We start from the raw sequence: 13,463 nt of genomic DNA on the forward strand, positions 1-13,463 counted from the left end.
TGTTTAGTGTTGATGTTTGGATGAAGTCTCTTCTGCTGCTGCTGCTGTATTAGCAGGACACAAGTGTTTTTTCCTGGTTAAATAAAGGTTAATAATAAAAAACATGTGTCCTTACTCTGATGGGGAAGTAGTCCCTGAAGTAGGTCCAGACCGTCCAACTTCTGACCCAGGACGAACGCCGGCCACCTGAGGAGAAGGTCACAGATTCAGCATCACAACACAAGAAATACAGGAATCTAATACATAATAGAACTGATAAGAGGGATTCTTTGTGACCTTGTGTACGAATGTTACTTTTAATTACTTGAAATGTTCCAGTTGGTCACATTTCCTGTCTTTTCTGGTGTTCCACAATCAAATAAAGACATAAAACATACAAAAATAGTCTTAATATCATACACTTAATCCATCTGTCACCGACCACCTTTTTATTATTTTCGCTTCAAACACGTCTAGATGCAAAACAAACCAACAAACTACAAATCAGTCCTCCACAAAGTATCTTATATTTTATTTTTTATGCTTAATCTAAACATATATTCTTAAGGAGACGCTAATGTGCATTAAACATCCACCGTCTGGCAGGTTCAGATCAGTGAAAGCTGAAATAAAAGCATCATAATCCACTTCAAATGTGTAAATGAATAAAGTGGGACGTAAATGAACCTCTTTTTGGTGTGTTCCAGTCAATGATGAGCCAGGCGGTGTACATGGCAGCGATCAGCCAACAGTCAGTGCAGAACATGTAGATCAGCAGCACCGTGCAGGCCGCCCCTGCAGGACCAAAACATAAAAAACATCAGATATTAGAATCAAACCACCTTAACTAAGGAAGTATTTAAGGTTAAACTTATATCATGGACTCAGGGCAGACCAGCAGCTCCAATCATGTGGAAGCAGCTCAGCATCATGACGTCCTTAGGAGACTACTGAGCCCCCCCCCCCATAAACACCACCCACCCAGGGCTAAGAAGCTGAAGACCCACTGCAGGACGGAGATGACCTGCAGATGTTTCTCCATCTTGGATCTGCCTGGCCAAAGGGCAGCCGGCAGGTCCTGCAGGGCAGAGAGGATGCTGGAGCCGGTACCTGGAAACAGAACACACACAAAAAAAAAAAAAAGAAGAGAAAAGACCAGATTTAATGAGGAAACAGAGAGAACGACCAAAACTTATGGAGACTAATGCTGCGTTCAAGGCCGTTTTTTGACTCACGACTTTGTAACGTCCCAGGCAAGTCACACCAAACTGTCTGAGCGCAAGGAATTGTGGGAGTTAGATGCAAACAAACCAGCATGGCGGACCGTCTGTTTTGTTCATTTACAATCATTTCTATTGCCAAAGGTGTTTGTTCTTTGCTTTTCTGAGGGAAACAGAGGAGGAAAAACAGCACCCATGTTTGGGATCTGTTTTTTCAGCACAACTTCATCTATCTCATCTGTCTATTATTTTTTTCACTTTAACCTACTATATCAACATAAAAGGCCAAAAAACACAAAAAATATAAAATCCGATTTGAAAAAATGCATATAATTTATTACATAAATGACACACAGATGCTTAACGAACCTTTTCAAAGACTTTAAAAGTGAATATTGGCTCCAAATATCATGTATATCAAATTAAAATTGTAATCAATTAAAACTACACTCAAATATTTGACATAAAAGCAGATCTTCACAGAGGCGTTTTTCCCGTAACGTGCGGTAATCAAACACGGTTATCATGATAATTAGAATTTAAACGGTAATACTAACCATCTGCAATTTTACTGCGGATTATCGTTATACTGGTAATCATTACATCCTTAGTAGTGACCAGTATGCATGAAAGAGTTAAACGCATGGTGTCCAGCTAAGTGGACATTTTTGGAACTCCATGAAAATTAGCCTCATAAAACTTTTTTCAATTTTTTTCATGCCTAAAGAGGAATAGAAACACTCAGGGAAAAAAAAAAAAAAAAAAACTCTTGATTAAGTTTCTCATAATTCATACATGAAAGGGTTAAAAACATTTTGAAATTGTTAAAAACATTTTAAAATAAAAAAAAAACAATATTTCAAACATAAAATCATTCTTTCGTGGACTAAAATATAACACATGCTTATTTCTAAACATGAGAAAAAGTGCCATAAAAACACATGGATTTGTTTCATTTATGGACGAGTGGAGGCTCCGAACACTCATGCATCTAAGAGTAAAAAAAGAGAGAAAAACATACCAGAAAATCCTTCATATCCTCACATAAAAGCATCTGAAAGCGGTAAATATTTGCCCTCACATTTGCCTCTGAAACTCACCTCCACTTTGCAGCTCCAGCCCATGAAAGCCAAACCAAAGCGCTTATTTGCAGACACATGCAGAGCTCATAGTCCTGGGAGCCTCTAAGTAGATCTGAGTTCAGGGAAAACACTGTCCGTCCTAATCCTCTCACTGAAAATAACCCAGCGCCGGGCCTCTCGGGGTTAATACCTGCGAACTATGATGCTACGACTCCTGAAGACTGACGACAGAACCGGTCCATCCTGCACAGGGTCAGGTCCGGACTGTCAGAGGACCACACACAAGTGGACGTCCGCAGGGTCGAGCAGCGCTTCAGGACCAAACATGAGCTGTGACTGACCCCCGTCCAGCTGTTTACACTGGTGATCAGACTGATAAACCTGCACAGGCTGGAACCAATAAACCTGCACAGGCTGGAACCAATAAACCTGCACAGGCTGGAACCAATAAACCTGCACAGGCTGGAACCAATAAACCTGCACAGGCTGGAACCAAAAAAACCTGCACAGGCTGGAACCAATAAACCTGCACAGGCTGGAACCAATAAACCTGCACAGGCTGGAACCAAAAAACCTGCACAGGCTGGAACCAATAAACCTGCACAGGCTGGAACCAAAAAACCTGCACAGGCTGGAACCAAAAAACCTGCACAGGCTGGAACCAAAAAACCTGCACAGGCTGGAACCAATAAACCTGCACAGGCTGGAACCAAAAAACCTGCACAGGCTGGAACCAAAAAACCTGCACAGGCTGGAACCAAAAAACCTGCACAGGCTGGAACCAATAAACCTGCACAGGCTGGAACCAATAAACCTGCACAGGCTGGAACCAATAAACCTGCACAGGCTGGAACCAATAAACCTGCACAGGCTGGAACCAATAAACCTGCACAGGCTGGAACCAAAAAACCTGCACAGGCTGGAACCAAAAAACCTGCACAGGCTGGAACCAAAAAACCTGCACAGGCTGGAACCAATAAACCTGCACAGGCTGGAACCAAAAAACCTGCACAGGCTGGAACCAATAAACCTGCACAGGCTGGAACCAAAAAACCTGCACAGGCTGGAACCAAAAAACCTGCACAGGCTGGAACCAATAAACCTGCACAGGCTGGAACCAATAAACCTGCACAGGCTGGAACCAAAAAACCTGCACAGGCTGGAACCAAAAACCTGCACAGGCTGGAACCAATAAACCTGCACAGGCTGGAACCAAAAAACCTGCACAGGCTGGAACCAAAAAACCTGCACAGGCTGGAACCAAAAAACCTGCACAGGCTGGAACCAAAAAACCTGCACAGGCTGGAACCAAAAAACCTGCACAGGCTGGAACCACAAACACAACCACCAACAGTCTGTGATCACACAACAGCCGTCTGCCACTGCACTGTAGGTTTGGGTCTGCAGTACAGATGTGGCACTGACGGAGGACCGAAACACACGACTGATGACACAGGCCCAGAGGGGCAACAGCCCCCAAAAATGTCCACTATAAGAAAAGAAAAAAATCCACTATAAGAAAAAAAAACAGCCCAAAAAAATGTACACTATATGAAAAAAGAAAAAACAGCCCCAAAAATGTCCACTATAAGAAAAGAAAAAAAAATCCACTATAAGAAAAAAAAAACAGCCCAAAAAAATGTACACTATAAGAAAAGAAAAAAAAAATCCACTATAAGAAAAAAAAAATCCACTATAAGAAAAAAAACAGCCCAAAAAAATGTCCACTATAAGAAAAAAAAAATCCACTATAAGAAAAAAACAGCCCCAAAAAAATGTCCACTATAAGAAAAAAAAAAAAAAAACCACTGTAAGAAAAAAAAACAGCCCAAAAAAATATCCACTATAAGAAAAGAGAAAACAGCCCAAAAAAATATCCACTGTAAGAAAAAAGAAAAAAAAAACAGCCCAAAAAAATACCCACTATAAGAAAAAAGAAAACAACCCAAAAAAATATCCACTGTAAGAAAAAAGAAAAAACAGCCCAAAAAATGTCCACTATAAGAAAAAAGAAAAAACAGCCAAAAAAAATACCCACTATAAGAAAAAAGAAAACAACCCAAAAAAATATCCACTATAAGAAAAAAAAAATTGCCCAAAAAATTACCCACTAGAGGAAAAAAAGAGCCCAAATAATTATCCGCTATAAGAGAAAAAAAAAAAACAGCTCAAAAAATTACCCACTACAAGAAAAAAGAAAACAGCCTAAAAAAATTATCCACTGTAAGAAAACAACAGAGAACTGCCCAAAAAATTCTCTTTTTTTCTTATAGTGGATACTTTTTTGGGCTGTTGTCGTTTTTTTCTTACAGTAGATTTTTCTTTTTTTTTGGGCTGTTGTCTTTTTTTTTTTTTTTTTTTCACCTCCGCCAAGGAGGTTATGTTTTTGCCAGGGTTTGTTTGTTTGTTTGTTTGTCTGTCCGTTAGTGTGCAACATAACTCAAAAAGTTATGGACAGATTTGGATGAAATTTCAGGGTTTGTTAGAAATGGGATAAGGAAGAAATGATAAAATTTTGGTGGTGATCGGGGGGGGGGGGGGGGGGGGGGGGGGGGGCACTGATCAGCCTTGGCGGAGGTCTGCGCTCTCCGAGTGCTTCTAGTCTAATAGTTGATCATTCTTTGGGCTGTTGTCATTTTTTCTTAAAGTGGATTTTTTTTTTTTTTTTTTTGGGGGGGGGGGCGCTGTTGTCTTGTTTTTTTCTTTTTTGGGCTGTTTTTTTTTTCTTACAGTGCTTTTTTTGGGCTGTTCTCTTCTTTCTTATAGTGGATCATTCTTTGAGCTTTTTTTTTCTTCTTATAGTGGATCATTCTTTGGGCTTTTCTTTTTTTCTTATAGTGGATCATTCTTTGGGCTGTTTTTTTTTTCTTATAGTGCATTTTTTTTGGGGGGGGGGGCTGTTCTCTTTTTTTCTTATAGTGGATCATTCTTTGGGCTGTTTTTTTTTTTTCTTCTTCTTATAGTGGATCATTCTTTGGGCTGTTTTGGTTTTTTTTTTTCTTCTTATAGTGGATCTTTCTTTGGGCTGTTTTTTTTTTCTTATAGTGGATCATTCTTTGGGCTGTTTTTTTTTTTATTTCTTATAGTGGATCATTCTTTGGGCTGTTTTTTTTTATTTCTTATAGTGGATCATTCTTTGGGCTGTTTTTTTTTTTTCTTATAGTGGATCATTCTTTGGGCTGTTTTTTTTTTTTCTTCTTATAGTGGATCATTCTTTGGGCTGTTTTTTTTTATTTCTTATAGTGGATTATTCTTTGGGCTGTTTTTTTTGTTCTTACAGTGGATCATTCTTTGGGCTGTTTTTTTTTTTTTTCTTCTTATAGTGGATCATTCTTTGGGCTGTTTTTTTTTTTTTCTTATAGTGGATCATTCTTTGGGCTGTTTTTTTTTTTTCTTCTTATAGTGGATCATTCTTTGGGCTGTTTTTTTTTTTTCTTCTTATAGTGGATCATTCTTTGGGCTGTTTTTTTTTTTTTTTCTTCTTATAGTGGATCATTCTTTGGGCTGTTTTTTTTTTAATTTCTTATAGTGGATCATTCTTTGGGCTGTTTATTTATTTTTTTTCTTATAGTGGATCATTCTTTGGGCTGTTTTTTTTTTTTCTTCTTATAGTGGATCATTCTTTGGGCTGTTTTTTTTTTAAATTTCTTATAGTGGATCATTCTTTGGGCTGTTTTTTTTTTTTTTTCTTATAGTGGATCATTCTTTGGGCTGTTTTTTTTTTTAAATTTCTTATAGTGGATCATTCTTTGGGCTGTTTTTTTTTTTTTTCTTATAGTGGATCATTCTTTGGGCTGTTTTTTTTTTTTTTCTTCTTATAGTGGATCATTCTTTGGGCTGTTTTTTTTTTTTTTTTTCTTATAGTGGATCATTCTTTGGGCTGTTTTTTTTTTTTTCTTATAGTGGATCATTCTTTGGGCTGTTTTTTTTTTAAATTTCTTATAGTGGATCATTCTTTGGGCTGTTTTTTTTTTTTTTTCTTATAGTGGATCATTCTTTGGGCTGTTTTTTTTTTTTTTTTCTTATAGTGGATCATTCTTTGGGCTGTTTTTTTTTTTTCTTATAGTGGATCATTCTTTGGGCTGTTTTTTTTTTTTTCTTATAGTGGATCATTCTTTGGGCTGTTTTTTTTTTTCTTCTTATAGTGGATCATTCTTTGGGCTGTTTTTTTTTTTTTCTTATAGTGGATCATTCTTTGGGCTGTTTTTTTTTTTTCTTATAGTGGATCATTCTTTGGGCTGTTTTTTTTTTTTCTTATAGTGGATCATTCTTTGGGCTGTTTTTTTTTTTTTTCTTATAGTGGATCATTCTTTGGGCTGTTTTTTTTTTTTCTTCTTATAGTGGATCATTCTTTGGGCTGTTTTTTTTTTTTTTTATTTCTTATAGTGGATCATTCTTTGGGCTGTTTTTTTTTTTTATTTCTTATAGTGGATCATTCTTTTGCTGTTGCACCTCTGGGCCACTCCAGTCACTGTTCGTCTTTATCACTTCTTTTCGTTTGAGTCGACTCTTTAAATAACTTAACCTCACAGATAGGATCAATTATGGCGCTCAGTGAAATTAAACCCAGATAATACAGGCTTTAGAAGTGTGCAAAGCCGCTGTACAAATATGGTCACTTCCAGTTAAGACACAAAATGTGCATTAAAACCCTCAAAGACCCAAACATCCACCTTCAGACCTAAAGCGTCTACTGATCTGAACTGTCTAACACCTGCTGAGCCACTCATCCTATCAATACATGGAAATATTTGGTGTAAAATACAGTTCTTCATCTTTTCATGGTCATCAGATATGACCCATTTGGACGTTCAGAGGCTCTGTAGTTACCATGGAAACACCGTCATCTTCTACAGCATTGATTCACCAGTAAAACCCATGGAGTTGGATCAGTGACAGTGGATAAAAACGATCAAAAATTTTATAAAAAACAAAAAATACGCAACATTATGAACCAAAACAGCCAAAGTAATCACTAAAATGAACATAAATGAACGATAAATCAACCAAATAAGTCACAAACCGAACAAAATTGAAGAATAAATAATGAAACGGGCAAGAAAATGTTAAAAATAAATAAATAAATAAACAAACTATGTAACAAATTGAACAAAAATGAAGGAAAATCAATGAAACAGCCAACTAAATGAACCACAGCAGCCAATGGAATCACTGAAATGAACAAAACTGAAGAAAAAGTAAATGATTCACCAGTAAAAGCCATGGATCAATAACAGTGGATGGACAGACTTCATTTTGCTGAAATGGTCTATTTTTCTTCAGTTTTGATAAAATAACCTTTGAATTTACTTTGAGTTTTTATGCATATCTACATGATTAGTAAATTAAATATAGGAAAAGACCTTATTTTTGATGAAAAATACAAGATGCAGTGGATAATATTTTAATAAATAAGGATAAATCACTACGGAAAGGTTAAATGTGGAGGAAAAGTCAGCTGGAAGTCGCCACAATAATAGTTCAGAGTGTTTAAGGATGGGTCGTTTGTTATTTTTGTGAAGAATATGATGCAAAAAGAATCTTAGAATCAAATATTGTTGAAAATAATCCAATTGTCTTGTATTAAAATTGAAAATCTACCAGTGGACTGAATACGTTTAAATGAAAAAGTCTAAACATTGGTGTAAAAGTTGTAAAGTTGACCCTAAACTGTTGGTATTTTAATCCATAGATGCATTAAATAAAAGTCATTGAACCTGAAATCCCACTGGAAAGACACATTCATTTGGAATTTAGCACAAAAATACTTCCATGTCTTTAACCCTTTCATGCATGAATTTTGAGAACCTTAGTCAAGATTTTTTTTCCAGAGTGTTTTTATTCCTCTTTAGACATGAAAAAAAAAAAAAAAAAACAGGATTGAAATTTTTTTGAAGGACCTATTTTTCATGGAGTTCCAAAAACGTCCACTCAGTCGGACACCATGTGTTTAACTTCAGAAGCAAAGAAACATGTTTTTAAACCAAACATCAGAAAGTGATAAACTGAGTGAAAACTATGAAATAAAAACATTTTTCATGCAGCTAATCTGATGTTTTCTAACATTTTAACGTACTTTAATGCTAGTTATTACTCACTTCATGGAGATAAAATGCAAAAAGAACAACCTTTTTAATTAAGCAAACTTTTAAATTACAGACTGATAACAATTAGAGGGAGACTGGGGGTAGGAGGATGTACGTTTTTACTTCATCCTACTCCTTTTTGAGCATGTATAATTTCATTTCATTTATTTTGTTTATATTATTATCATTATTACTCTTACTTATTTTTTTATTTTTAATTTTTTTTCTCCCTTTTGTTTACTTATCAGCTTTTTATGAACCCGTACTTATATTTTGTTGGTTGCTTTTTGTTTGATTTCACTGTCTATATGTTTGAAATAAAGGTTTCAGTCAATCAGAATTACGCTCCCACCTGTCCCTGCAGACCAGGTTTATCTAGAACTGCACAGTGACAGTACTGGTCTGAGATGGTCCAGAAGTGTCCACTGTTGGAACTAAAACCAAAGCCATGAATGGACTAGAGAACAGCTGCAGAAGAACTGTGCACTGCAGTGAGCAGTATGCATGAAAGGGTTAAGAATGACAATATTTCAGTAGAATTTTGTCTAAATTCTGTTTGTTTTGCAGAGAAAACAGTAAAAATCCGTCTTCTTTTATTTCTCATAAACTAAACTCAGCCTCAGAGCTGGCAGCTGGTGTTTTCCTCCTCTGGGCACCATGTGTGCTTAAATGTCCCAGTCAGACCTCCAGGACCTCCACCCCCCAGGCTCAGCCTCCTGATCCGGCTGAACCTCCGTGTCAGTCCACGGTGCGTGTCTGCGGTAATCCCGGTGCAGCCTCACCTTTCAGCACACCGGAGTACGCAGCCAGGATGGTCTTCATGGCGGACTGGTCCTGCGGGTCTGGGCTCTGCGGGTCTGGGCTCTGCGGGTCTGGCTCCTACAGGTCTGGCTCCTGCAGCTGCTCCACACACATGACCGGGTCCACTGCACCGGGAGCACGCGCCGCCTGGGCCTTTAACCGGAGAGGGGCGGAGCCACGGACCCGCGCACAGCACCAACAGGACGGGGCGGTGACGCGTGTGGGTGGAGGAGGAGGGTGGGGGGGTCTGCAGGTGAGGATCCAGGAGCCGCAGTGAGACCCGGACCCACGGAGCCCGTACTTAATGGAGCGGTCACGTGGGCGGTGGCGCGCGTCCCCAGTGGGATCAGATGTGAGGAGAGTTTATTCTGATGGTGAGTTCAACTACTGTTCAACTGTTTTATTTAACCAGAAAAACCACAACTACTGTACGAACAGCTCCCACATGAGTTTATCTAGATTTAATTTTATCAAGTCAAACCTTTTACAGTGGAGGGAGTACCCCCTCAAATATGTACTTTTATTAAAGTACCCCCGACTCTGACTGCAGCTGAGTGGAGGGAAAAAGGAAGCAAAATGTGTTCCTGAGCTAAAGGTGTCTGATTGAGTGTTCAGAACTGTGGAAACAAACATATTTAACTTTAATATCCTCCTGAGAGCCAGCAATGCAAGAGTTTCACAGCTTTACTAAAAAAAACAAAAAGTCCACTGAAAAGGACATTATAGTGTTTAAAAAATGTAAAAATGTATCTGAAAAAGCCGTTGCATCATTATGTTTCCAATTAAGGTAATTATATATATATATATATATATATATATATATATATATATATATATATGTAGGGTGGGGAAGCAAAATGTACAATGAACATTTAGTTGTTTTTTCTCAGCAGACACTACGTCAGTTGTTTTGAACCCAAACATATACTGATGTCATAATCATACCTAACACTATTATCCATACCTTTTCAGAAACTTTTGCCCATATGAGTAATCAGGAAAGCAAACGTCAAAGAGTGTGTGATTTGCTGAATGCACTCGTCACACCAAAGGAGATTTCCAAAATAGTTGGAGTGTCCATAAAGACTGTTTATAATGGAAAGAAGAGAATGACTATGAGCAAAACTATTACCAGAAAGTCTGGAAGATACTATTAAAGAAGAATGGGAGAAGTTGTCACCCCAATATTTGAGGAACACTTGTGCAAGTTTCAGGAAGCGTGTGAAGGCAGTTATTGAGAAAGAAGGAGGACACATAGAATAAAAACATTTTCTATTATGGACATTTTCTTGTGGCAAATAAATTCTCATGACTTTCAATAAACTAATTGGTCATACACTGTCTTTCAACCCCTGCCTCAAAATACTGTAAATTTTGCTTCCCCACCCTGTATGTGTGTATATATATATATATATATATATATATATATATATATATATATATATATATATATATATATATATATATATATATATATATATATGTACTACCGGTCAAAAGTTTTAGAACACCCCAGTGTTTCCAGTTTTGTCTGTCAGTTCCATCAGTTCCAGTGAACAGCTGTAAATGGTCCAAAGGTAAACGGTGAACTGCCAGAGAAAAAAAAAAAAAACTAAAGGTAGGTAAGGTTAAACCAAACTGAAAATAATGTACATTTCAGAATTCTACAAAAAGGCGAACAAGAAATGTTTTAACAACTGAAAGCAGTTCTGCAGTAATGGAGGTGGATCGAGTCTGGACAGTTGGTGGTTCAATTCCTGCAGGTGTCCCAGCGTTTGTGAACTCCTTCCACCCCCTGTGTCTGCAGAACAGGAGTGTGGAACACACTGTGGTACCAGACCCATGGAGCAGGACTGGAACAGGACTGGAAATGCAGACAGAAGAGGTCTGGAAGAAGCAAAGACACAACAGAAGCAGAAGAAGAGTTTAGGACAGAAAACAGCTGAAAGAGGAGAGAAGAGAGAGGAGGAGGAAGAGAGGAAGAGTTTCCACTGGGAACACTGGACTGAACTGGTGCAGGTGTGACCAGTCCAGAACCCCTTCAGTAGTTCCACTGGTGCAGGTTCATGGCCCAGATAAGACTCTTTTTCTGATTCTGAAGTCTCACCAGTGGCTTTAGCTGCAACTCCACCCGTCAAAAAAATAAATAAATAAATAAAAATAAAAAAAATCAGTCAATCAATCAATAAATAAATATATACTGTACATCATTTTTCACCATTGTTTTGTTTACTCTTCAGTCTCACACTGTTTGTCCAGTTTTACCATATCTTTTTTTTTTTTTTTACCATATCTTTTTGACCTTTATTCTATATTTGGACAGATTGCATCTCGTGGGTCCAGAGCCAGGAGTAAAATCCACTGTTGGTCCAAACCGGTCAGTCCTTGACACGAGGCTGTTGAGAAACGTCTTATCAAACCCTGGGTATAATCATGCAATTCTGCCCAAACGCTGCCAGCACACTGACAGCATCTGTTCAGTTTACTGCCGTCGGTTCTGAAACGCTGGAGCTTCACTTGTATTTTTCTGCAGTTCGTATGTTTATGTTATAATATATGAGATTTTTGAGCACAAATAAAGTTGATTCTGACTCTGATTCTTCACCCTTTGTTTTATTTTGGAGTCAAACTTCTGCCAGGTCTTGGTTTTTCTTTCCATCCTCTTTCATTTCACTGCTCACTACAAACAGGAATCATCTCACACCTTCAGTCATATTCATGTGGAACATGTGCAGACAGTCGCTGTCATAATGCTGCTGCTGCTGCTGGTGGGTCGAATGTTGGTAAAAATGCATTTATTTTCCTTAAAACACTTCAGATTATTCACATTTATTGTGAAAGGATCATTTGTAAATGTGAATATTTTCGTGCAGTTTTACTTTTTTACACTAAAACAAAAAGATAAATTTGTCATTATTTAGAAGTTATGATGAAAGTATTTGGGTCTGAATGAATGATTCTGGTCCAGGTCTGGTCCGGGTCTGGTCCGGGTCTGGTCAGGGTCTGGTCCAGGTCTGCAGGTCTGTGGTTGTTTCAGCTGGACGGAGCAGACAGCGGTTGTAACAGGCGGTCGACCAGATCTGGGACGGTGGTTGGAGGAGCCGGTGGTGCGGTAACGCTCAGCAAGAAGTCCAACGGTAGAGTGGTGGAGTCCAGACCCCCTGGCTACGGCCGTCTGCTCCGTCCAGCTGAAACATGCCAGTGGGCCCATCTGTGTCCGTTTGCAGGGGTGGTGTCACTGTGGACAAATGTGTTTGTGCTCCATTTTAGTGTCTTTTATTTGGAACGGTTGTGCAGAACTGAGCAGAGGTCCAGTTCATCTGTGAGTTTGACTCATGTGCAGACGTGGGCGTGAATACATAAATACAGTTCTCATTGCTAATCCAAATCCATCAACTGGAACCAGGAGAACAACCATTTCATTTGGACTCAGAATAGAACTGAACTCATTGTAGTTTGACATTTTGCAATAACTGTCATATTTGTGAAAAAATTGAGAAAATGAAAATGGTGCATTTCTTTTTTCCTTGAGTGTATATTTTTTAAATCTATAATAAAGAGTTGTTTTTTGTATATTTTAGTATTTCTTGTAGAATTTGTATATTCTCAACATTTTTTTTGTGTATAATTTTGTGTCATTTTTATTCAGTCTTTTTGCACTTGAAGTGTTTACTGCTAAACTGATTTTCATAGAGTGACAATAAAGATCTATTCTATTCTGTTCTGTTCTGTTCTATTCTAGATCAACAGTTATCATGACATCTGTAGACTTTTTATTTTGTCTTTAAAAACCTACAATTTGTTTTAGTAACTTTCCCATTAAATTTTCCCTCCATTTAATCATTTCTTATAATATTATCCTTTACATTTTGCATATTTTCAGTGAAACACATGCACTTTTCCATATTTATTTTACTTTTTGCAGATATTTCTGAAGGGTTCAGGTTCTTTACTGTGGTTTTTGCTGCAGATCTGGACTGTTTCTTCTTTCTTCTGTTGTTTTTGTTCATTTTTTCTTATATAACGCACACTGTTTTATCTACACAACAGATAAATCACATCCAGGTCAAACAATTATCATGACACGTGTAGACTTTTTATGCGTATTTTGTCTTTAAAGACCTATAACTATTTTTTTTAGCTACTTCCAAATTATATTTTCCCTCCATTTAATCATTTATTATAATATTATCCTTTACATTTTGCATATTTTCAGTGAAACTCATGTACTTTTCCATATTTAATTTACTTTTGCTGCTATTTCTGAACAGTCAAGGTTCTTTACTGTGGTTTTT

The 13,463-nt window shown here is 37.5% G+C and overlaps 1 protein-coding gene across 1 annotated transcript in view; it reads right to left on the minus strand.

Moving 5' to 3' along the window:
• The window catches only part of dgat2 (diacylglycerol O-acyltransferase 2), a 30,030-nt gene extending 20,612 nt beyond the window's left edge, over positions 1-9,418 (minus strand). Inside the window, exons 1-4 of the mRNA XM_030155092.1 lie at positions 9,150-9,418; positions 961-1,089; positions 667-774; positions 116-186 (exon numbers count right to left, since the gene is read on the minus strand). Of these exons, the coding sequence (XP_030010952.1) occupies positions 116-186; positions 667-774; positions 961-1,089; positions 9,150-9,189 (348 nt within the window). The 5' untranslated portion in view covers positions 9,190-9,418. The remainder of the gene's footprint in view (positions 1-115; positions 187-666; positions 775-960; positions 1,090-9,149) is intronic.
• Positions 9,419-13,463: the final 4,045 nt, after the last annotated feature.

The sequence above is a fragment of the Sphaeramia orbicularis genome, chromosome 14, assembly GCF_902148855.1.
Source record: "Sphaeramia orbicularis chromosome 14, fSphaOr1.1, whole genome shotgun sequence".
Classification (NCBI taxonomy): Eukaryota; Metazoa; Chordata; class Actinopteri; order Kurtiformes; family Apogonidae; genus Sphaeramia; species Sphaeramia orbicularis.